Consider the following 25,256-nt stretch of genomic DNA (forward strand, 5'->3'; position numbering starts at 1 on the left):
GCTGCCAGTCTGATTCCTGCCTGCAGCCCATTTGCTGCATGTCACCCTTCCTCTCTCTGTACCCCTTTCCTGTCATTTCAAAGGCAAAAAGAATCCTAAATGCTGGATCTTTCAAAATATTTCACACCATAATTGAAGAGTAAAACCTGAAATTTGATCTCTTCAAACTTTTTTTCATGTTAAAGGAGAACTGAGTAATACAAATAACAGAAAACCTGATAAAGTTCTCACTCCCCTTCGCACAAAATGCCTATTGATTCTAAAATGGCCTCAACTATATCTTTATAGTTTAAAACCTGTATTTAGCAACATCCTATTACTTTAGATTATTCAGACTTCTTTGAGACCATTTTTTGGAAGAAAGTATTTTCAGTAGAAACTGTTTCCTGGTTTCTTTGGATAATCCTGACTTCTCTGAACAGACAGTCTGAGATTTCAAATAAAATTGAAATTCCATTCACCTACATTGGAGATATAGCAGATAAGAAAACCCTGCAACATAATCTACACAGCTGAACACTGACAGAAGTCAAAAAGTTGTAGGTCCACAACTGCCTAGAGTTTTCTGCATCGCAACCTAGATGTTAAGATAATGAGACCAGAATTCAGATTTTCAAAAGTCAAATGCATGAGACTTAGTGTTCAGGTGCACAACTTCTGTAGCGAATCATATCTTGGCCACATTAATCCTCCAGTATACAGACAAATGCATTTGGCTGCTAGAAGACATTTTATAAATTGTTTGTCCAAAGTCACCTATTGTGGATGTAGCCAATCTGCAGGAGCTCCCCAAAAGAGGGACAAAGTACAAAAAGTTAATCAGTCCATGACTATGCCAAAATTCACTGCAACTGACTACAGCATGACCTTCAGACATATTCAAAACATTAGACAGGAAAAGTTTTAAGAAACTTTGTTTATTCAGAGGTTTGACTGAGGATTTAATAGAAGAATGGGTCCAGATGAGAGCTGTCTTTGGTGCATGGAGTCTGTACTTCTTTGTTCTGAAAATACAAGTAAAGATAAACACCACATAATGGTGTAGATCATTTTGAATAAAAGTGTTTCAGTTCATACTTTCACATCCAATCACACTCTTACCCCTTTTTACTCCTTTAATCCCATGATGTCTGGAGTTACTCATGCCTGTAGGATCTACACACTGGCCTCTGCAGGCACCGTCTGCTTGGCTGTTTGTGTCACAAATCACTGCATCACAGTGGACATAAATCTGTGGACAGACAGAAGGATTCATCATGCAGGGTTACATGCAGCTGTCCCAAGCAGGCACCTCATTGTGGATGCTCAAGTCTTTTTTTTTTTTCTCACCTCATCTTTCAGAACCTCTTCATCCTTGGTGAAGGTGAACATCTTTATAGAGAAGCGTTTGACGTGGGACGGGACTGCAACCCTGGCGTCACTTGCAACAGGATGGAAGATGGTCACATAGCTGTCATCACGGTTCTCGCAGCTAGTGGAAGAAGAAAATGTGTATTTTAGCAGCATTTCAAACCATGAAACTGACACTTTTTTGTGACAGCACAAATAAAAACCACAAATGCATGTCTAATGTCAGTGCATCCCTATTCAAAAGTATTTTATTACAAGTATTTACACTTGGGTACTTGCATTTTTATGACTTTAAGAACCTTTTCAGCAGATATTCCTCTTTCTGTATGTAATAAATTGCCATTTCCTGCTGCTAGCATTAGCAAACTCTTACAGCTCCTTCTACGCAAGCATTTGGTGTAAACCCTAGGATGAATGGCTGTTGTACTGCACTGGTTGCAGCGAATGGGGATACTAATGAAATAATCAAGTGGTCACTGAAAGTGTACATGAGTAACATTGTCAACTGTAATCTGGGCTGATTATTGTCACTCACTTTTGTAATTCCACTACATAAACCTGAATTGTCACTTGAGCTTTACAGGGTTGGGTAGTAACAGATTAATTTAGACTACTTTAAATGGCTTTTGTCAAAGTTTGAGATAGTTTTAAAAATCTTTTTAAAAAGGGGGTTTGTTTCAGATCATCTACCTGTCCACAATTACGTCCCAGCTGGGCAGAGATGTTCTGTCCTGATGAAGGGTGGCCCAACAGTTCTCCAGGATGAGCTCCAGGTGTGGGTCAGTAGACTGCATCAGCTCCACCTCAAAGTACAGAGGCTGCCTCAGAAACTGCACCACAGGATAGTCTTCTGCCTGGTAGAAGAGCTCATATGATGGATCTGGAGGAGAAGAGACCCATTAGAGGGGGGAGGGGGGACTGACCACACAGACACTAAGTGTGCATTTAATGCATTTCCTATACAACACAGACTTGAGGGATGTCCATCCAGTAAAAGTATCCTCACCTTGGGCTAGCCTCATTTGCATCATCAGCTGCCCTGAGCCGATCTCTGCTGTGGGCTCGGTGCTTCTTGGTTTATAACCAAAGGAGACAGTCTGAGTCTCATTCACCACGTAGTAGCAGGAAATGGTTTGCCTACGGAAGAGAGTTAAAAAAAAAGAAAAAAAGAGCATGCATTAAGTTGTGGTCACTGATTGGACAGTACCATCAGGATAAAATACAGGATGAGTCTTTCTACCTGTAATCAGGATCAATTGGCGACGTGTAGGCTGCTCCTTTGTTGCCGTTGTGGCTGTTATAGTACAAGCCGATCTCATTTTCATACAGCATGTAGTGGTCGAAGAACTAAGACAGGTGACATTAAAACACTTTTTAAAAAGGCACATTGACATTATCCCCGAGACCAGCAGGTTTAATGCCACTTTAGATGAGGACACTTTGTTTTGCTGGCCTTAGGTGAAATTGAGAATGAAGTTCAATTTGTTGAATGAGCTGGGTGAAACTGAAAATCAAGTTCAAATTGGTTTTGCTGTCCCATCTACAAGGACGTAAAGGATGTACTTAAGGAAAATCAGATCCATCCAGCCAAAAGGAATGCCCATAAATGACCGTTATTAAATTAATGGTGTCACAATAAGCCATTGCTTGCCATTAACAGTGACTTTGTGATACATCTGGCTCTACACACCTCCATCTACGTTTTTTAAAACAGGCTTGTGATGCCAGTTTAATGCATTTGAAGGGATTTTTTTTTATTTTTGTTGCCTCGTTGCAGATTCTTTCCCCAACTTACACTTATTTCACTTTACTGTGCTGTTCCATATTTCAATGCAAAAATGTCCTTCAGAGGGCTACTTTTGAGCACGTTTCAGAGCCTGTACTTTCACTTGTATAAAGAAGGTAAATCAGTACTTTACCAAAGTATCTGTACTTCTACTTGAATCAAGAAAGTGTGCACTTTTACCACCTTTGACCTTTTACTGGCCAAACCCAGGAGAGGAGGCAGAACATTTTGACAGAGCTGAAAACAACCTGAAGTTTGAACATTTCATTACTTTCCCTTTCAGTACAAACACTGTCTGCATCTTGTAAAGCCATGAAAATAAAAAAAATAAACTTACAGTTCTGGTGGTCCCACAGGAATCGACACTGAATGAGAAATATGCAAAGCGATCGTCACTTAACACTGGTTTGCAGGACTGGTCCCTCAGAGTCAGCCAGCTGGGGATGAGATTGGGCACCGATTCCACCTTCACAGCCACAGCAGTCATTGTTCCGTTGGGGTAACACCCTGAGGGGAGAGGAGACAACGGCTCACAAAAATGTCTTATAATGCAAGCAGCAGAAAAATGACTTACTTCTTACTAGTAGTTGTCAGGGGGAAGTTGCAGGCGAGGTAGAGATCAGCCAGGACCCAGTTGTTGTTGGGATCAAACAGAAGCAGGTCGAGTCTGGCTCTGACTGAGTCTGAGGTGATCAGCTATAAGACAGGAAGTTAAGTTATCCAATGCAGATTACTTATGGCTACAGTTTACAGTCTCTTGACAAACCTCAAATGCTGTGTCATCAGCATTGTATGGCACTATGAGGCTGTAGTGTGTGCTGTTTTCTTGGAAGTTGTAGCCGTTAGCCAGCTCAGGTGTCAGCTGTCGAGGTCCAACCATGGTCTCAAAATTGCTGCCTTGATTCCCGTATGTCACGCTGATGTAAAACTGGTTCTGATCACAGGTGCCAGTGACGGTGGGTAGCACTAAAGGCAAGAAGAAAGTAATCATTTGGCTGTCTAGCCATTTCCTCTGGGTGGGATTATTGTTGGTAGTTTCATGCTTAATAATGAAAAGCAGCTGTTACACTGTAAACAATTTGAGCTGATTCAACTTAAAAGATTTAGGGCACAAAAGTTGTGTAAGCCGTTTGGTTTACAAAACTCATAACACTTAACCCAAGATCAACTAGTTTATTTCAATTTGGCTAACTGTACTTGAGAAATCCTGTTCAATAAGCCCAGGGGTTTAGGACCTGCAGCTCTGGAGCCATGTGTAGCTCTTTTGCCCCTCTCCTTGCCATCCTGACAAAAATTAAATGGAAGTGAAGAACAGTTCCTTATTCATTAACATTTTAAATTTCACTTGTTGTAGGCCTAAAGTGATCCTTACATTCTCCAAGTGTAAACATGTGTAGCCTATGCAGTGATAAGAAAGCCTCCATCTCCAGTTTAGTGCCTTTTCCTCTAAATTTTGCCAGTGGCTAGTCATGAGTCTCCCTCCCCCTTTGCCAGTTATGGTTCCATTTTTGCACAAAAATGGGTCCTGATAGTAAAGTTGCTGACCCCTACTTAAGATATTCAATTGAACCATCAACTCTACAAATCTGATTTCATTTTACATCATTTTCAGTGATAAGTCATAGTTTCACATATCGTCTCTGCAAGGATGTAGGACTGAATACTAACCATCATGGTTCAGTGTTTACACCGAGAAAAACCACCATGACTTATACTAAGAACTATTGGGGCTTGTAGTGTATAAACAGGATATTGTGAAAAACTGAACAAAACCAAGATGATCTCACCAACATCCTGCAGAGAAGCTTGCAGGTCCACTGGGAAGGCAAACGGAGTCTCTTCAGGCTGGATGCTGAACCCAAAGATCAGAGGGATGAAGTAGGATGTAACCAGGGGTTCGGGATTCTGTAAATATTAAAATTTCTAAGTAATTTCACTGAAAACACTTCAGCTGGTATAAATGGACATTTTGCATATATAGGCACCATTTCACATACATGTTTGAGGACGACATCGTCATCAAAGGGCACTTGTAGAGAGAAGCTCTTGGTGCCGTTGGGGAAGCTGTGCTCCTGGACACTGAAACCTTTGGACCTGCACTCCTCCACAGTGAGAACACCGGTGGAGAAGGTGATGTTCCTCAGCTCCACATCATGAAGGAAGGTCCCCACATGAACACTGAACAGCCGGTCCTCTGGGACAGTATCTGAGGAGCAGAACGGCAGATTAACACCTTTTCCAGAAAACTGATTTTCTAGACTCTACCAAAGATAGTTCTTACAGTCTTGGGCGTGGGGTGGTCGAGGCATCAGAGGGGTGGTAATGGGGAATAAGACCTTGTATCTGGTGTCATCTTGGGTGTTATCTGCCCTCCACAGCACCTCAAGCATAGGCTCCACAGTGTACGTGATGTGGTACTGGTAATCTGGGGCATGGCTCTGCAATTATTCATGGCGTTTTAATAAAACATGCAAATGGACCAGTGACCAGAGTCTTGCATATCAAATCTAGAGAGACTTCCCCACCTTGTAGTAGCCATCAGGTGAGCCCAATGGGATCTCGATGATGATATGGAAGTCTGAGGTGGATAGTGTGTACCCCCGTGTGGCCATCTGAGATTTATCCAGCCTCTGCCCGTTGATACCCATGTGCATTTCTACAATTTTAAAGCTGCCATCGATCAGAGGGGTCACACGGCGAGGCACATGCCAAGAGATTACATCCTCAGTGAAGAGGACGCCACCTGTTGACGATAAAAGTAACCGTTGACTTGGGCTGTGCAACAAATAGTTATGCAAGCACAGCTTTGTTTATAGCACTTTAAAGACAGTAAAACACGCTTCACACTATATAAAAATTAAATATACAAATTAGAACATGACACTGTTTAACAGTCCAAAGATTCAGCAAATCTGAGTACAGTGGCTCCAGAGAACTGGGGCCAAAACAGTAAAGGTCCAGCCACCTTTTCTTTAAATTAAGGCTGAGATTTGATGAAAGTGGGTGAGGGGGGAGGTGATTGGAAATGTAACTGGGTGAGGTCAGTGCCTTATGTAATCAATCTTGTTGTTCATTCTGTATTTTACAGGAAACCATTGGAGGGATGCAATAAAGAGGTAATGTGGAACAACTAGCCTGGCAGCTGCATTTTGAACCAATTGTAGGCAATTCAGAGTGGATTCAGTGAAAAATGTAGACACAGACCCTGACAAAACAAACTTCTCCTCCCAAATGAGTGATTTCTAAATAATTATTTGCAACTGAAGACCCTAATTTAGAATTTCAAGCTAAACTAGCTAGTTAGTCTACCTAGCTTGCTAGCTAATGCTACACTGATCAAACCTGTAACTGAACCCAGAGGGACTCACACAGCAGGGGAGCTGAGGCGGAGGTTTACTGTGAAATCTAGAGAGCCATGAGACTTACCTGTGGGACAAGCAGCTGCCAAGTTCACCACACTCAGACCATGTGGTGCCTTGTAGTAAGCGCTCACCCGGAAAACCTCCATGGGGACTCCAGCCACCTAAAGAAAAGGATTTAATGCCACTTACAGAGAGGAGGAAAAGAAATTAACACTGGAGATTGAAGTGTGTTCCTTACATCCTCTGAATAAGTCTCTGCTGTATTGTATGGGCTTCGCATAACCAGGCGGTTCAAGGTCGTCATGGCACCATATCCAGCCTGTTCAGCCTCCCTCAGCACCATTGACACTGGTTCTGGAGTGTAAAATGTCATCTTCCAGATACCATGATCTGCCCCAGAGGCCTGCAAAGAGTGGGGGAAAAAACTTGATGCCAAACAGTGCAGAGTGGCATTAAGTAAACTGTAAAAACAAAAATTTAAAAGGCTTACATCAGGAATGCTGTTTGTCTTTGAGTCTTCCTGACCCGTAGCTCCAGCTGGTGCATCAGGTGTAGCCATGTGGTTTGACACCTAAAATGGGAAACACTTGTGTGAGGCCATAAATGATACAAACAAGATGGTAGGGCCATCAATGTAAAGAGACTTACTTCCATGTAGTTCCTGTCGCAGAGAATCTCTCTGGAGGCCCACCGAGAGTAGCTGCATGTCTCCATCACATCATGACTGACGACATCTGATGGACTCTGGCTGTACATCCTGAGTCTCAGGCCAATGTTAAAGGTTGTATCTTCCTACAAATTAAGGCACAACCTTAAATTCGCAGCTGCAGGAAATTTTGCGTTGTAAAGATTTTGGTATGAAGAGTCAATTTTAAGAGCTGAAAACAAGGCAAATTTATTTTTCTTCATTATTCTGGTTTCTCCAGTTTGAGGATCCTTTGGTTTAGGACCACACTCTGGAGATTTTTCCAGCTCTTTGACACGCTACAAAGTAAAGAGTTACTATACTTTGTATAGTCATTTCAACATAGGAATGGGCCATTTTCAATCAAGCTAAAAATTTCAGTGAAGTTACCTCCCCTAAAATAGAAAAGCACAGATTATGCAGACAGATGGTAGTTGTCAATTTTTTTTATAATTATCTTTATTGATTTCATACTGTACACCATGAGGTTTTACTTCATCTTTTAGCCACAAAACTAATAATACCTTTAAACGTGTTTTCCATAACATGTCCTATCCTTGAATGGTGTCATGCAACCCAAAAACATCACTTCCTCCATACATTTATATGCACAAAATATAAAATACAAGACAAGACTTTCATTCCTACCTGCTATTCACATTCCTCTCATTCCAATTCACTCACCCCCACAACATTCAAACACACACAAAGACACAACTCACATTAGTTCTATGCCCTTGAACTCCAGAGTCCCCTTGTCCTCTCTGCCACCAGTCATTTTTGTTTTCAATCTTATAAAGCAACATGTCCCCAAACCTTGGTGAATTGCTTAAGTTTGTTGTTATCCTCAGACAATGTCTTTTCTATTGACAAATAATATCTCATCTAATCTTTCCAGATCTGTAGAGCGGGAGCTTCTGTTTTTTTTTTTCTCCAGTGTTTTAAAATAAGAGAACATAATCTGCCATCCCAAAGGGCATCTTATTTTTTCAGCATATTGAAAAATGCTGAGTTGAACTGAAATAATTATTTTTGTTTTACATGTAATAGATATCCAGTCTTGGATTTCATTCCACACTGTTCACTTTTGTACAAGACCAGAAGGAATGCATAAGGGATCAGAGGAATTTGGATAAAACTTTTGCCCAATTTTGTCTCTAGTGTAATATATTCTTGTCATTAATTTATATTGTATTAACCAGAGATTTTCATTTGTAGTGATGCTGTTAGTAAGGTAAAACATTCCTTCCATCTTGTTTCAGCTAACCCTAAACTTCTAGTTTGTTTGATTGTTCCATCAGTAGCATATTATATAATTTACAAAGTTTTTTTTTTTTTTTTTTCCTTTTTTCCACCTCTTTAGACAAAAGGAGCTCAAAAGGTTTTTAGCTGTAAATATCTAAAACATTCTTGATTTGTCAATGTAAATTTATTTTGGAGTTCAGTAAATGATTGTACCTTGTTATGCATAATTATATCATAAATTTAATTCCTCTTATGCTCCAAGAAACCCAGTTAAGCTCCACATTTTGAACTGTTATTGACCGATTATTCCAAAGCTCTGTGTTCCTAGGTATACTAAGTTGCACACATAATATATTTTCAATTCTCTTCCATGTTTTTAATGTGCTATTTATAACAAAATTAGAGACTTGTACCAGACCATAGCAAGTGCTTCATCACTGGAAAAATGCTGTCAACTGTATTTGGCTCAACATACTTTGTTGTCCACATAGCAGGACAGCAGAGACGTATAGATTCTGGTGTTTCCCCACGGGTCAGACTCCATGCTGTATCCACACTGAGCAGCCAGGCTGGGTGTTAACACAATGTGCTCTGTGCCATCTGGAGGACAGGGGGAACAAAAAAAAAAGGCAAAGACATGACAGTGATCACTCATCCCAGTGATGAGCCAATGTGCTCATCATTAGCAGATTTTATACTCACTGATGGCGTCCACCTCAAGCTGGTTCCCCACTGCTAGAGCCTTGTCCAACGACAGCTTCATGAGATTCCCCGCACACTGCGACCTTAAACCACCGTCTGTAAAAGAAAAGGCTTGTGAGGACACAGAGTGACATAAAAACGTGATATAAAAGTGCTTTCGTCTGACTGAATGAAGGCTTACTTGACTGCGAGTTGAGCTTCACATTTGGCCTTGCTTGACCCAAGATGATTACTGCAGCCATCAAGTGCCATAACAAACTGAAACACGTGAACACATCATTTAGAAACATTAACAGCTAACAAGTCATCAAAAAAGAAACAAGAAAATAAACTCACATGTTCTCAAGCCTCCTCATGTTGCCGTCTGAGTGCAGCCAAACCAAAAAACACTACAGGAATCCAATCACTATCAGAATTTGGCACTGAAACCCCAGCAAGCCCCCACCAAACTAACCAAGTCTGAAGTGACGGAGCTGACTGCTTTACTGAGCCTCCAGCAGCTGTGTTATATATCAGATAATCACAACACACAGGTGAGGCTCATCAGAGCTTCTTCACCCACATCAGATCCAGTTTCTCATGCAAAGACTGAAAAATCTGTACATGTGCAGAATAAATACACTTCAATCAGTAGAGTGGTAAAAATAATTTATTGTTCATGATTAGAAACATATATACATTTGTGCTTGACATCAGACATATCTATTTTTTTAATTCAAGTAATCCATGTGGTTCAAAGAATCTAAGAAGAGTACCTTTCATTGAAACCATACATCACCTGCAGTTTAAGGGGATAGTTCAGATTGTTTTTAAGTAGGGTTGTATGTGGCACAATAGCTGCAATGATTAGTCCATTAATCAAACAAAAGTGAATTATTTGCCAGCTATTTTAATAATCAATTAATCAGTTCAGTTATTTTTGTTAAGCAAATATGTCAACAATTTGCTGGTTCCAGCTTCTTAAATGTGATGATTTGCTGCTTTTCTTTGTCATTCTCTGTGTCATGAAAAACAAAACAGTTTTCTAAAGAAAAAACATAAATTTAAAAAAACTGATATTGATTTTTTAGGTGGGCCTTTTTTTACGGTGGCTAAAACACATGCTGCTGCTGCTGAACCTGTCCACTGCAGTACATTACTTAGCTTCCTATACCAGTACTCTGCTGCTACTCTGGGGGCATGTCGACCGCCATCTTCTGTAGGTAATATACTTGACTATGGATAAGTACCTTACAAAACCCCACTTCAAAAGGTCCAAACTATCCCTTTAAGACACAAAACCTGTTTCTTCCTTTGCAGCTGAGAGATCATCACTGTACGCCAGTGTCTTTATTACCGACAGTAAAACCCAAGGTCATCATTTTACTTGGAGCGCTGGGGTCGATCAGTCTGGACTGTCCACTCACAGGCTTATACAATGATATACTTTCATTTATGAGGCCATTAAATACAAATTTTCCAACTGGAAGAGTCTTGAGTCAGTGCAGGAAAGGAGTTATCAATGCTCTTATCAAAAATCCAGATGCGTGTTGCCCCTGATCCAGTGGAATGTCCGCTTCCTTTTTCAGCAATAACATTGATTGTGCAGATTGTTTTTTTGTTGTTTTTTTTTGCTTCACTTTTACATCCATCTTTATGCTGATGTCTTGAATTATATAACTAAAATAATGGCATCTCAATTTTGTTCCACAGCGGCTGTGAAATTTCAGTAAATTGCCAGCAACTGACAGAATGAACATCTTTCCAGATTTCAGGATTAATAAATTATGTACTCTGTAGTTTATGAGGTTGTCAATATCCCCTATTTATCTTGTGCTGCTGGTCCAGGAGTGTCTGCTGCAGACTCACTTTGGCATCTTCAAAACCTGGATTGAGCTTTAATGCTTGCTGGAAGTCACTCTTGGCATCATCGAAAAATCCTGTAAGATAATAAAAGAAATGTTTAAGTTTATGATTTGTAATATACTGCCAGACTGGCTTGATAGGAGTCAGCAGTTCTGTTTTCTAGGCAGCATGAGCACAAGCGCACACACAGCTCCATCTAGTGTCTCAGGAATGAACACACCAAATTGCCTCCACACACAAACAACCTTACAACTAATCAATAATTGATTTTAAAGATGTATCTAATCTCTAATCTATATTAAAAGACAGCTGGGTGACTGTCTGGTCAGCTACTGCAAGGAAACTGTCAATATACATTTTGAATAAAATCCAGAGGTATTGTACAACATGAAGCTTGAGAAAAAGTTATGATGGTAACTCATGTTTTTATTTTACAAAATATACACGGAATAAAGTTTTTTCACATGTTGGCTCACAGTTTTTTTTTCTCAGTTTTTCTGATGTGTTTGATCAAGAACTCCTATAGAAATCTTATCCCGACCTTTCAGACCATGATAATCCACTCTAACCTGAGTTCTCTGTTCATCTTTATAGGCTACTCTTTTTATTTCCACTGCATCATATTGTATATTGAATGTTTTCACGCTCTTTTTCTTCAAGCATACATGTATATATGAAGACTTAACTGGACTAAACTAAAATATCATGGAGTTGAATAAAAGAGAATGTCTGAATATGAAATAAAAATATATCAAATTTGAGTATTTTAATACAAATTAGGGCTAATGTTTGAAAATCATTAGCCCACCCCTATCTATGGACAGCAAAGAATACTGTCACACGTAAAACTATTTTCACACTGACCAAACAATTCAGTGAGTGTGTACATGTTGTCTAATATGGATTTGTAATTGTCTTTGCACCAAACAAGCTTCATTTTATTTGCTATAGATTCCTCCTTATATACAGTTGTACTTTCCTTTTGAAGTTGAATTAAACAAAAAAAAAACAAAACAAAAAAATGCAACAAATTATGAATTTGACATTTATTTTGAAGCAGGTCCTGAGCGGAAGTCACTTTGCTTTGACAGGTTTGAACATGGCAGATAGTTGTCTACAGTGTCACTGTAACCTGATATCAGTCTGAACTGTCAACTCGTTACTCTTCAGTGGGGTGGGCGGGGTCACAGGTATGGACTAGTGTCACTGTGGACTTTTGACACAAATACTGTTTATGTATCCTCACCTAGTCTATAGTGGATGAGTCCTCTGTTGTAGAAAGGTATTGCAAAGCAGCTGTCACTCTGTATTGCGGAGGTGTAGTCCTCCATGGCTTCATGAAAATCCACCCGGAGGTATTTTATCTGTCCGCGGTTGTTATACGCTGTGGCCAAATCGCTAGCTTCACATTCCCTGTGGAAATATAACACGGTTAAAGGTGACTTAAATAACTATCAATGCCATTAGGTGACAGCGAAGAAAGACAGACAGAATTCACAGTAACGTTAACGTGAGGTCACAGAATTTAACGGGTAACAGAATGTGGTGTAACACCAGTTCGTTACAGAAGCTGACCGTTAGCAGGTTTAACTTCGCCAAAAACAAATAACCAGTACCTGGCCTGTAAGCAGGACGAGATAAATGTCGTGTACAATTTTTCTGCCTGTGCAAAATTGCGCCCTTTAAACTCAGAGTGAGCATGTTCAAGTATTTGTGATTTATCTTCTTCCATGAGTTCGAGTCCGTGTTGTCGTGTTTTTCAACTGCGGATGTGACGTTAAGCGAGACGACGTCCAATCGTGTCTTAGTGCGTTCAAGTACTGGCCTGGAAGGGAACTCCAGACCTGCGAAAGATCTCGCGAGTGACTATTAGCAGTATGGAAACAGCCCTGACAAATCTCGCGGGAGTTTCACAAATCAAGGGTTCCCTTCTAGATACGACTCAGATTACCGTCAGCCGACAAAAATCTATGAACAAAAAGCATTATATTTATTTGTTTGGTGAATTTGGAGTGATACTCGGGGTACATTCTTTTTACATAATTCACATAATTTTATTTTTAGACGTTTAATTTTACGACTTGTAGAAATAACAAATAAATAGGTCTGCAAGCTTGAGCATTTATCCACCAAATATTTCTGACAGTGAGGAAAGGCTTTCAAACTGTGGAGGACCATAACTGCCAAAATAATAATAATAATAATAATAATAAAAATAAAATAAATAAATAACAAATGTCACAATAAATAGATTAATACTCTATTCAATGCACCAAAATTATATTTTTAAAAAGTATGGGCATAAATAAATGTAACCAGTAGAAACAGAAATAAAATAATATTTCTGTTTTAATTTGCTTCTGCGTTTGTTTATGTTTGATAATTCCAATATTTATTTACTTTCTCATTTTTCCATTTTATTCATTAATGTATTCTTTTTTTTTTTTTTTTTACATTTTTGTTCTGTATTATTTTCCCCTTTGAGTCTCCCCTAATTATTTCTTCAAACTTATTTACTCCTCTATTTTATGTACATGTCTTTCTGAACTGCCTCCAAATATGTAAATGAGGATTTACTTTTAAATATTAATTTATAACATAAAAATATTTTATTGGAAGTCTTACCGAACACCAAATTAATTGCAGCGGAAATTGGTGCGTTTGGGAGACTCATGACCTCTGTCTGTGAAAGCCGTGGTTACAGCCAAGGACAGATGTTTGACTGGTTTTCTATACGTCCTCCGTCCATACAGTCTTTACAGTGGCCTGCAGGTCATGTCCCACCTTTGGATTGGGCAGTGAGTTTGACGTGTTGGCCTGAGAGGCCCCTCATACGTGGAGGCGGTCGGTCAGACCCCCGCTGAGCTGAGCAGGACCCTCAGAAACAGAGAGAGCAGACAGCGGACAGACAGACCACCGGAGGACCCTCTGCAGGCAGATACGATGAAGTCTTTACTGTGGAGCCTGTTGTACTGCGCTTCACTGCTGCTGTCTGATGTTCAGGCCACATATCATCACCTCAGTGCGGGGGACCCTCAGGTCATAGCCGCTCAAAGCTACGCACAGACCAGAAATAATGGCCGACCACCGCACAGGACCCTCAATCCTGCAAGTAAGTCTTACTGAGAATTATGTTACTTTTTTACTTTACAGTTTCATCTTTCCAGTAATAATGGAAGAACTCTAGTAGTCCAATATGAACAGTTTGAGTTAGCATACTTACACACTTCTTTACATTACCTAGTATTTATACATCACTACATTTCAGTGAGAAATACTTTTTCTCTGTGATTTTATTGGTCAGCCGTGGTTACTGTCTCTAAATAAAGATTTTACTTGACAAAGCAAATGAAAAGCTTTCAAAATACCATGTAGGCCTGTTGCTAAAAATAAACTATAAAACAGGCCAGTTCAATTACTTTTGTGCAGAAGGGCCAGAGATGAAATAAGTAAAGTGTAAAGGGGCTGCACATTTAAACATGCACATTTCCTCTGTCTGACGCGTAAAAGTGGGTATTTTAATGTGCACCTTTTTTCATTACGTTACCATATTTTTCATAATTGGAAAATAAACATTTTGTCCAAAAGTACAGAAAAAACAACGAACCTTTGTAATCCTAGATTGGAAGTAGTTTGTTGTTTTAATAAACAATTAACATTTTTTCATTCAGTTTGAGTCTCCTACATTCCATCTGCTTAATCAGACTCACTTGAATTTTTTTAAATATAATATTTATTTTAGGCCCAAGGAGCTCAGACTGAAATATGAATACAAATTTGCATAGGATAACTTTTTGTGTCATTTATCATGACTGCACATATTAATCTTGTGACCCATTGGAGGGGCACGACCCCTGGGTTGAAAACCACTGCACTTAACTGACTAATAGTATATAAAGTGTTTAAACCCAGCTCCACCTTGACCAGCTGTAAATCATTCACAGGGACCATTTTTTCTGCAGAACAAGTCCATTTCCTGTTGCAGTACCAGTATAGCAGATTATTGGAATATTTGCAGTATGTGTGAGCAGCGTTTTAATGTTGTGCTCAGTCCAGGTGGAGCTCACTTTAACTTCTTCATATACTGTTTGGTAATTTAAAAAAAGGCATCATATTATATGAGCTCATCATTGTTTCTGTGGGTAAAATGTTACTTTGCAATAATATAGTGGAGTAAAAAGTACATTTCCCTCTCAAATGTAGTGAAGTAGATATATAAATGCATAAAATGGACTAAAGTAAACTACAAGTACTTGTCTCTAGTTATGATTTGTTTAAATAAAAATAATGCAAATTGTTTTTCTTGCAGATTCCCACCATTGTTATTAGATTAAAATAAAATATTAACTGTTAGACATGGCCTAGTAAGGCTAGATATTTCACCTCTCAAAAATGTAATCTAACTAAGTTATTACAACAAGATTTAATCCTTTTCTTAAACAGAAAATGCATGAAATCTGAAATTCTTGACTGGGTGTTTCACAAGCACTATTCGGGATCATCCCAGCTTGTTGTAAACAAACAAACCAGGTGGCTGAACTTACACTCATGCTTCGACTAATAATTTGTCTGTTGTTGTATATGTCTCTACAACCTACAACCCCAGCACCAGAAAAGTTGAAAAGTTATGTAAAATGTAAATAAAAACATAATATAATGATTTGCAAATACTTTTTCACTTATATTAAATGACATACATTGCAAAGACAAAATATTTAATGTTCCAATCTGTGTGAATAAATAGTCCAACAGTTTAAGAACAACATTTCTCAACACAAAAGAGATTTCACCATCTACAATTCATAATATCATTAAAATATTCACAGAATCCAGAGAAATCTCTGCACTGAAGGGACAAGGCCAAAAACCAACACTGAATGCCCCTGACCTTTGACCCCTCAGGCAGCCCTGCAAGGAAAACTGCCTTAAAACCCACATAATTGTGTAAAGGATACTACATGGGCTCAGGAACACTTGAAAACTGTTGTCAGTAAACAGTTTGTCTCTGCATCTACAAATGCAAGTTAAGACTCCGCCTACAAAGAGAAAGCCATCAACAACATCCAGAAACTCTGCAGACTTCTCTGGGCCTGAGCTCATCTGAGATGGACTGATGCAAAGTGTAACAGCATGCTGAGTCCACATTTCAGATTGTTTTTGGAAATCATGGACGTCTTGTCCTCTGTTGTTACCAGCACTAACTTGTGAAGCCAGCATCTGTGATGGTACAGGGGTGTGTTATTGCCCACAGCATCGTGGGTAACTGTTACATCTGTGAAGGCCCCATTAATGCTGAAAGGTATACGTACAGGTTTTGGAGCAACATTTGCACCCATCCAGGTGATGTCTTTTTCAGAGACGTCCCTGCTTATTTCAGCAAGACCGTGTCAAGACACATCCTGCATGTGTTACAACAGTGTGGCTTTGTAGTAAAAGTGTTCAGGTACTAGACTGACCTGCCTGCAGCCAAGACCTGTCTCCCACTGAAAACGTGTGATGCATTGTGAAGCAAAAACTATGACAGCAGAGACCCTGGACTGTTGAGCACTGCAAGAATAAGAAACAACTTCACTTTAAAAACTCCCAACAATTAGTGTCCTCACTTCCCAAACACTTCCTGAGTGTTGCTGAAAGAAAATGTGATGCATCACAGTGTTTTTTGTAACATGTATTAAAGTCAGAACGAGTGTATATTTACAAAAAGCAATAAAGTTAATCAGCTTGAACATAAAATGTCTTGTCTTTGTATCGTATTCAGTTGAATATAGGTCAAAAAGTATTTGCAAATCATTGCATTTTGTTTTTATTTATGTTTTACACAGAATCCCAACTTTTTTGTATCTTGGGTTGTACTTGTACAATGTCAACTGACACATCTGTCCTGTACTTTCAACCTACTAATGTTTTCTATCACTTTTCCTTTCTGGTGGCCCTGTAGTTCACAGAAGTGATTACACGTATAGAGGAGGGTATCACTACCACTACCAGCCACCACGGATCCCTCCACCGGTAGTGTATCGACCTTTTCCTCTACCTCCTCCTGTGACTTACCACAGACCCTCAGTCCCTCTGCCGCCCTATCACCACAGATTCAAAGGGCCACAAATGCATCACATATACAAAGGTCTATCTCCACCAGTAGTTCATCACCCCCATCACAAGATCAAAGGCCCGTTCCCTTACAAAATGAAAGGTCCATGCCCAACAAAGTCAGACCCAACGGTACCAACAACACCTGTGGTACTCCTCCCTACACTTCCACCAACTCTACCAGAGCCAACAGTGCTGCCAACTCTGCCGCCAACTCCGCCAGCAACTACAGTGGCACCGCTGACAACCGTCCTGCCAGTGGTGGTGACCACTATGGCGCCAGTGGAGACCACCACTCCTCCTGTGACGCTACCGGTCAGTACCCAAAGCGGCTTCATCACCACCGTCAGTGCTGTGGAGACAGGTAGAATATTACCAGTCAGGTTTCCTTTCCATCCCAACCAACCCTCCTCAATTCTTTCCAGGTCAGATCTGTTTATTTCGCTTCGAGACAGAATAGAAACATGCCAACGCCACTTAATGCACACGTCATTTTATTTAAAGGAGTAAACAGACATTTTGTGAAACATACTTATTCTCTGTCTTTCTGAAAGTGAGATGAGAAGATTGACACCAGTTTCATGACTCTGTTAAATATAAACCTGCAGTTGCAGACAGTTAGCGTAGTTTAGCATAAAGTGTTCTCATACTTTTCCATGCCAAGACTCCCCAGATAGCATCGGTTTATGGCCGGGCCCTGCTTTTGCAAAATGCCCTTAAAAACCCCAAGTCAACTGTTTTTTTCAGCTTCTGTGGGTGCTTTTGTTTGAAGTGATGCTGAAGTTTAGATAGTCTTTCATTTGAAAGGGTGTCAAAGCAGAGAGCTTATTTGTGGCACTTGTAGACATTCTTACGTGCTGCGGTAAATCTTTTTTACTTGGATGTTTTTCAGCTGATCATTTGCCAGCTGGGCTGTTACTCTGTTTGTCAGGTCTTTCTCTTTTCAAAAACATGTCCTTTTTGTGAGTTTGCACTAAATTTAAGGAGCCCAGCAGCTTCCTGGCAGGCAGCAGTCCAAGTTAACACTGACAGCTTATGACATGATGAATGATGTTCTGCCTGGCAGGCAAGTAGCAAGATGGGCATGGCCAAAAGGATTTTGAGTTTGATATTATTAGAAATGATATTTTATAATAATTCATGATAATTGGATTTATTTTTTTTAAATTCCCTGGTGGTCACACTTTGAAAACCACTGGTTTATCTTGTGCTGCCATTTTGGCCTGGTCTATCTTGTAAAGGATGTAATGTATCTTAAGAGACTACCAGTTTTGTTTTAGTTTTTTTTAAAGGTTAAACTAGAAGGGTGCTCTTAGTAGAGTGCAGAGCTTTGCCAGGCAACCCGACAAGAATATTTAGATATAACCTCTATATAATCATAAAACGTTTTGATTAAGTGACTGAACTGTAATTAACATTTTTTTCTTACTAATGTATTACAGTTTATTTTCCCCAACAGTGCTAGTGGGTAAGCCTTGTTTTAGTCTAGCAGTTGATGACCAGTGCCTAATAGCACCTAGTGGCTGGTTAAAAGGAGTGAGGAGTCAGGAGTTAGTATTGGGTATATATATAAGCTTTAGATAAGTTTTTGAAGGTTTTTCAAAAATTGTGAATCACCGCAACCATGAGATGTCCTTGAGCATACAGTCATAAATGTGCACAAAATATATTAGGCTGATTGGTCGAGTAATATGCAAGACTAGCTGTGGACAAGATCACACACAAACATGACCCGTCTAATCTAACCCATTTAAAGAAATGTTATATTTCATATTTCATTTTGTCATATTTAATCTATACATCGAAATGTAAAAATGATATGTTGTGGCTGAACAGGGAGGGCTACCTCAGCCTGTCGCAATAAGTTCCTGGTTTACACCGTGAGGTTGCCAGACAACCAGCGGAAACTGCAGGAAGTTACTACTAGAAAAAGCACATAACCCCTTGTGCAATCACAACGTGTCATGTTTACACTTCAGCTTTTGTACAGTTGTGTTAATAATATGTCAGTTAGTGAGCTTTAGAGATGCTGGCAGGAAGTCGAGATTCAGGCTAGAGTTTTCCCCCTTTTCATATTTTTTATGCTAAGCTAAGTTAATCATCTTCTGGCATGTTTAACATACCGATATAAGAGTGGTGTTTATCTTTTCATCGAACTCTCGGCAAGAAGGCAAATAAGTGTATTTCCAAAAATAGGTATTCTAATTATTCCTTAAAAGCAGGTGTCATTTCAATTTAAAAGTGATATTATGATGATATATTTTAGTGGTAGGTGACAAAATAATTTATTAATCTTCCTGTTTGAATTAATGACAAAATGAGAGATGTGGACAGTGATTAAGATGTCTGAAAAAAGCTTAAAAAAAAGTGCCACTTTGAAATGTGTATTTGAAGTTTAAAAAAAGATAATAGTGTCTGTAAAAAAATCTGAGTCAGTATTTTTGCTTTGAAAAAAGCAGAGAGGATCTGACACTAAACTGCTGAAATGTAGTTTAGTATATGTGTATGTGAATGGACAGGCAGGACTTCTAACTCTCCATCTTTAGGTGTTGTTGTCACTTTTTATGTGTGGACATCAAACATCCTTTTCATTCAGGGAAATGAGACAAAGGATATGTCCCATGATACGTCTCTGATGGACTGTTGAAACACTGAAATGATACAGTATGAATTATGGCATACTATATCATTTCACCTGAACCACTGCACTGATGCACAATTTCCTCTTGTTACCATGGGAACGTATATTGTGCATCCCTGTGTTTTGTCCCTCATTGTTAACAGTGTCACTCTCACTGTGGCTGTTTAATCAACATGCTTGACTGTTTCTCTGAGTGATGATCTGGGTTTTTAAATGGACTTAATCCTGCCGTGGTTTGGTTGATCACCAGAGACAGACAATCAGTGCAGGAGCCGTCCTTTGGACCTGGTCTTCATCATTGACAGCTCTCGCAGTGTGCGTCCTGGTGAGTTTGAGAAGGTGAAAATATTCCTGGCTGACATGGTCGACACGTTGGACGTGGGCACTGACGCCACCAGAGTGGCTGTGGTCAACTACGCCAGCACGGTCAAGATCGAGTTCCTGCTCAAAGACCACTTCAACAAACCCGACATGAAGAAAGCCATCTCCCGCATCGAGCCCCTGGCGGCCGGCACCATGACCGGCCTCGCCATCAAAACCGCGGTGAACGAAGCCTTCACTGAGCAGTCTGGAGCCCGACCTCGCTCCAGGAACATCTCCAAGGTGGCCATCATTGTGACGGACGGGAGACCTCAGGACCAGGTGGAGGAGGTGTCTGCTGCGGCTCGGGCATCAGGCATCGAGATCTACGCTGTCGGGGTGGACCGCGCTGACATGCGCTCCCTGCAGCTGATGGCCAGCATCCCTCTGGAAGACCACGTCTTCTATGTGGAGACCTATGGCGTCATCGAGAAACTCACCTCCAAGTTCAGGGAGACGCTGTGTGGTAGGACAAAGAGACCCGCAAGACCCTTTTCCCACCATTAACCCTGGTTCTAGTTCCTCAGTAAGGGGCACCTACAGTCTACAGGGGGTTTTGTTGCAGACTGTGAGTCATTCCCTGTGTTATAGGTGAATTATAAACTCTGAAATCATGACGGAAAATACCAGATGCTCTCAATCCCCACATGGACTGCAGATGTCGGCACTAGAATCTGCTTGCATACATTAAACCGATGTAAAGTCTTGGGGCTATGCAGCCCTAAACTTTGAGCTTATTTTTTAAAAACAAAAAATGTATATGGTGATTTTTAGTCACAATCAAAGCGTCATTATGCACTCTTAGAAATAAGGATTCTTCCTATAGGACTTTTGTTCTATAGTCTATCTAATATTATAGATTTTTACTGATTTTGTTGCACAAGAATTTAAAAGATTTGAACAAATGAGGTTCTGCTGTAAACTTGTACGTTTTCTCGTTGTTTCTGTCTGATATTTTTTCTTGTCCTGTTACTTATGAACTCATTTGTCCATGTAATTGTCTTTACTGTTGTACTTCAGGGTTCTGTGATTTTACCTGTGTTGTCCAACACACAGTGAACCTAAGCAGTTCGCAAATGACCTTGGCTGAGATGTGGTGAAGGTGTAAGAATGGACCAACTTTTACACCGCAAGTGACATGTGGTCAAGTACAAACTAAGAAGTCATTTTTATTAAACTTGTACAAACAAAGCCTATATCACAAATTGAATATTAGACAATTTATTTTACTTCTTTTTGTTGGCAGATCCTCCATTAGAAAGAGATTCTGATAATGATCAAATGGTTTAATTGATTTTTGCAGCCTGCAGAGCACTACCTTACCTAACACAAACTACTTCAATATAGTAAACTGTATACTAGCACATGAAACTGTATCCATGCTGCCGTCTTGACAGCGCCATCCCTTAATCCCGGCTTATTCTAGGTGTGGACCCCTGTGCCATGGGACATGACTGCGATCACATATGTGTCAACAGCAATGCCTCCTATTACTGCCAGTGCCGGGATGGTTATATCTTGAATACGGACAAGAAAACATGTTCCCTGAAACGTAAGAACCAGCTGTATGGATCCCTGCAGCAAATGTGACACTTTGCTTTGATATGTATGTGATATAAATGCTTTAAAGGCAATATGCATTGATTATGTTTGGCTTCTAAGCAGGGCTTCACAACATCACAACCAACTGCTGCATAATTCCTGACTATAATTCACTGTTGACTGTAGGATTTGTTGGACAATTATCGGGTAATATTATAGAATTGAGTCACTATAATTCGTGGTAAAATGGCAATGGTAAATTAATACATTTAAATATTTTATATATTAAGTATTTATCTTTAAGATTGACTTGCACCAACAAAGATTAGTTCTGATCAGAATTTAGCACAACTCGGTTTAAAATGATTAAATCCAGACTGTTTTAATAGATGAACTGAGGTGAAAGTGATTGCTTTGCTCAATCCATCTGAAAAAGGCAGTCATTTTAAATGTTAAGTTTGAAGTTAGTACTGAACACAATTTAAATTAGAGTCTAAAGTTTTGGTGCAACAGAATTAAAATGAGATTGAGAAAACCTGTAAAAACCAAACAGGGTTTTAATTTTATCTTTCTTAGTTTTAAGTTAGTTTAAAAGTTTGGTGCAAAATAATTTGAATTTAAACAATGCTTCAGTAAGGTTCAAAAATCAGTCTTTGTTAGTGCGATCCAGTCAGTGTGTCTCTATTTATTCGAGCCATAGCAGCCTAGTAGGGAAAAAAATTGTTGGTGTTCTGTGTGCTTTTTCTCTCTCTACACGATCTGTTAAACTGATGTGAAATTTTCTTTCTCCTGGTGAAGAGGTGAAGGTGGAGGTAAAGGAGGATCCCTGTAAATGTGAAGCCAGACTGGTTTTCCAGAAGCAGACGCAGGCCGCCATCCAGCAGCTCACAGCCAAGCATATCCTTCCTGTTGTTTCAGATGGAAGACCTTTTATTATAAACATTCTCCGCAGCACATTTCACTGAGGTGAAGGCTGCTTATTTCTACCTGCTGGCACATAGTTTAAACAGTGTGCCCTGTATATGTTAAAGAGACCAATATGACCATCATGTCTCTTTTTAATTGTGCCTGTGAAAGAGTTTCCTTGACTGTTCTCACTAGCCGATGTGTCTGGGAGAATAGAGCGTCTGGAGAACACGGTGGGCCGTGCTTAAAGCTGGACACAGTGGTAGGTGTTGACAGCTTGTTCTCTGTGGTGATTTATTGTAAAAGCCTCCCGCCCATTGCACAGTTTGACCTTTTGTTTATTTACTTTCTGCAGAGACAGCTCGCTGCTGTGGACATGTGTTTCCTGCCGTCAAACCTCCCAGAACTGCTGTATGGACATCAGCCACACGTCGAGTGAAGCTGTGATTCATGAAGTGACATCCCTTAAGTTACGGACTGTTGTGGAGTTGATCTGGGATTTTTTATGAACATTACATGCAATGTTTTGAAACTGCTGTAAAAGCTACTTACACCTATATGAACATATTGTGATGTAATAACTAACGAAAACAAATATTTTCATTGTTTCTCTTGTACTGAATTATGTGTGTTTTGTGTCCTGTTTGTACAAAGTTGCATACTGTATATAGTTTTTATGAAAATGGCAAATTGGATTTACTTAGTAACAGATTTTAATAGAAAAATGACTTTATGCTCTATAGCATTCAACCATGAAATTGTTTTCTATATTAAATACTTTTACACATTTTCTTTATAGTATCTCTTTTACAATAGTTTACAGATCAGAACTTTTATTGTTTCTTGATGTATTATGTAGTATGGATGATAAATGTTAATCTTTTATGTCTTTGAATATTATAAAATGACATAAATTTTATAAATGTAACCAAACAGACAAATTGGACAATAAAATAATCACAAAGGAGGTTGTTGCACATGCGTTTTCATGTTAAGTTCTTAAATCACACCTTCCAACATGATCCTGACAAGTGACATTGATATCAATGAAATTATAATTAAAATACACTGTAAATAAAATGCTAAAATATATTAAGGAAAATGGTGGAGTCCGCCACTAACACTGAAAACAAATATATGGTCATATTCAACCCCTATCCTAAAAAAGTTGGGATGTTATGTGAAATGGAAATAAAAACAGGATGCAATGATTTGCAAAAACATTGACCTATATTAAATTGAATACAGTACAAATAGGATAATAATAATAATTACAGGGTTTTTTTTTATTGCAGCTGCCTGAGGGGTCAAAGGTCATGAGTATTCAATGTTGGCTTCAATTCAATGTTTTTCAGCCTTCCCCCTAATGTCCAGAGATTCATCACATTCTATTAATTTTTTTAATGATATTATGGATTGTAGATGGTGAAATCCATCCATAAATGCTGTAGTTTTGTGTTGAGAAATATTGTTCAACTGTTGGACTATTTGCCCACACAGTTTTACCTCAAAGTGATGAGAATGAGCTTTTCTAAGATGCCTCTTTAATGCTGACTCATACAACCGCCTGTTTCCAATTAGCCTGTTTGCCTGTTGAATTTTCCAAATAGGTGTTTCTGGACATTCCACAAATTTTCCCAGTCTTTTGTTGTTGCTGTCCCAACTTAAAAAATCAAAGTGTTGGAGACATGAAATTCAGAGTGAGTCCATATTTACAAAAAAAAAAAGAAAAACAGTTTGAACATCAAACATCTTTAGACTGAATTCAATACAAGTCGAAAATGATTTGCAAATCATTGCATTCTGTTTTTATTTATGTTTGACACAGCGTCTGAACTTTTATGGAACTGGAGCTGTACACTGAATATAGCTATTATTTAAAAAGTGCTGACCATAAAAAGTAAAACATGGCTTAGTTTGATTCAGGATTGTTAAGGACTGTAACTTTTTCTTACAAATACATTACCCAACAATTGTAAATGTGTATTTTCTAGTGCAGAACTTTTGACTTATGATGAGTTCTGTCAAGTCAGTTGGTGTTATATAATAGAAGTATCTGCAAGAATCAACATGTCACTCTCTAAAATTGGTCTCTGTGGACACAAAAGAGGCATTATATCCATTTCTCTTACATAACTGTAAACTTTAATACCATATATGTAATGGTGCCGCCAAGGAGAGAATTCCTGAAATTCAGTTGGCTTCTGGTACCCCAAGATTTTCAGTGGCTCCACCACCCATATGAAGAATTTCCAGGGGCGCCACTGCATATATGTATTTCTGTGTCAATATGGAAAGGTAAACACGATGATCGAGCTCTGACATTTCTATTAACAATGTGTTATAATTTACTCTGGCAGTCAAACCGGTCTGATATCTTCGGTCAGGGGACGATCACTTCCTAACCCCTCACCCTTCTTACTCAGGAGAGACATTCATTCACTAAACATACAAAAAACGCCATGTGTAATGTACGAGTGATTGACCAGAGCTATTAAAGGAGAAATCTGTAATATATTTAGTGTAATAAATCATGAAATAACTCTGATATGTCAAATTAAGGAAACATGCTAGTTGAAATCTTGACTTCTCTAACAACAGTTTGCCCAGTTCTGCCCAGAACCATTTGCCAGAACCCTATTTTTGAAGAAAGGGTTTCTCAAGGGTTCTTTGTAAGAATAAAGGTTCCATTAAGAATCTTTTTCATCCAAAGAACCCTTTCTTGAAGAAAGAGTTCTTCAA

The 25,256-nt window shown here is 39.2% G+C and overlaps 3 protein-coding genes across 4 annotated transcripts; 1 reads left to right on the forward strand and 2 right to left on the reverse strand.

Annotated features, from left to right (window-relative positions):
• Positions 1-911: 911 nt before the first annotated feature.
• LOC146314452 (uncharacterized) lies at positions 912-10,043 on the reverse strand. Its single transcript, XM_084736962.1, has 21 exons — positions 9,467-10,043; positions 9,312-9,388; positions 9,131-9,226; positions 8,904-9,028; positions 7,147-7,290; positions 6,989-7,069; positions 6,737-6,901; positions 6,563-6,659; positions 5,662-5,879; positions 5,418-5,574; positions 5,134-5,342; positions 4,924-5,041; positions 3,903-4,102; positions 3,718-3,832; positions 3,474-3,643; positions 2,591-2,697; positions 2,357-2,487; positions 2,041-2,230; positions 1,330-1,471; positions 1,102-1,231; positions 912-1,004 (listed from the first exon to the last, which is right to left on the reverse strand). The coding sequence occupies exons 1-21, from the start codon at positions 9,484-9,486 to the stop codon at positions 922-924; spliced, it is 2,775 nt and encodes a 924-aa protein (XP_084593088.1). The 5' UTR covers positions 9,487-10,043; the 3' UTR covers positions 912-921.
• A 798-nt stretch (positions 10,044-10,841) lies between these two features.
• On the reverse strand, positions 10,842-12,722 carry ttc32 (tetratricopeptide repeat domain 32). The gene is made up of 3 exons (XM_084737724.1): positions 12,592-12,722; positions 12,222-12,388; positions 10,842-11,049 (listed from the first exon to the last, which is right to left on the reverse strand). The coding sequence occupies exons 1-3, from the start codon at positions 12,705-12,707 to the stop codon at positions 10,922-10,924; spliced, it is 411 nt and encodes a 136-aa protein (XP_084593850.1). The 5' UTR covers positions 12,708-12,722; the 3' UTR covers positions 10,842-10,921.
• A 1,079-nt stretch (positions 12,723-13,801) lies between these two features.
• Positions 13,802-23,481, forward strand: matn3a (matrilin 3a). Of its 2 annotated transcripts, XM_084737723.1 has the most exons (7): positions 13,802-14,087; positions 16,914-17,429; positions 19,957-20,532; positions 21,493-21,618; positions 22,407-22,504; positions 22,706-22,776; positions 22,870-23,481. In XM_084737723.1, exons 1-6 carry the CDS (start codon positions 13,919-13,921, stop codon positions 22,760-22,762), a joined length of 1,542 nt encoding a protein of 513 aa, XP_084593849.1. In that variant the 5' UTR covers positions 13,802-13,918; the 3' UTR covers positions 22,763-22,776; positions 22,870-23,481. The 2 variants fall into 2 exon arrangements, with proteins under 2 accessions (XP_084593849.1, XP_084593848.1); XM_084737722.1 differs by lacking the exon at positions 16,914-17,429 and having other exon boundaries at positions 13,817-14,087.
• The last annotated feature ends 1,775 nt before the right edge of the window (positions 23,482-25,256 follow it).

The sequence above is a fragment of the Lutjanus erythropterus genome, chromosome 15 (assembly GCF_056507025.1).
Source record: "Lutjanus erythropterus isolate fLutEry1 chromosome 15, fLutEry1.hap2, whole genome shotgun sequence".
NCBI classification, from domain to species: Eukaryota; Metazoa; Chordata; class Actinopteri; order Lutjaniformes; family Lutjanidae; genus Lutjanus; species Lutjanus erythropterus.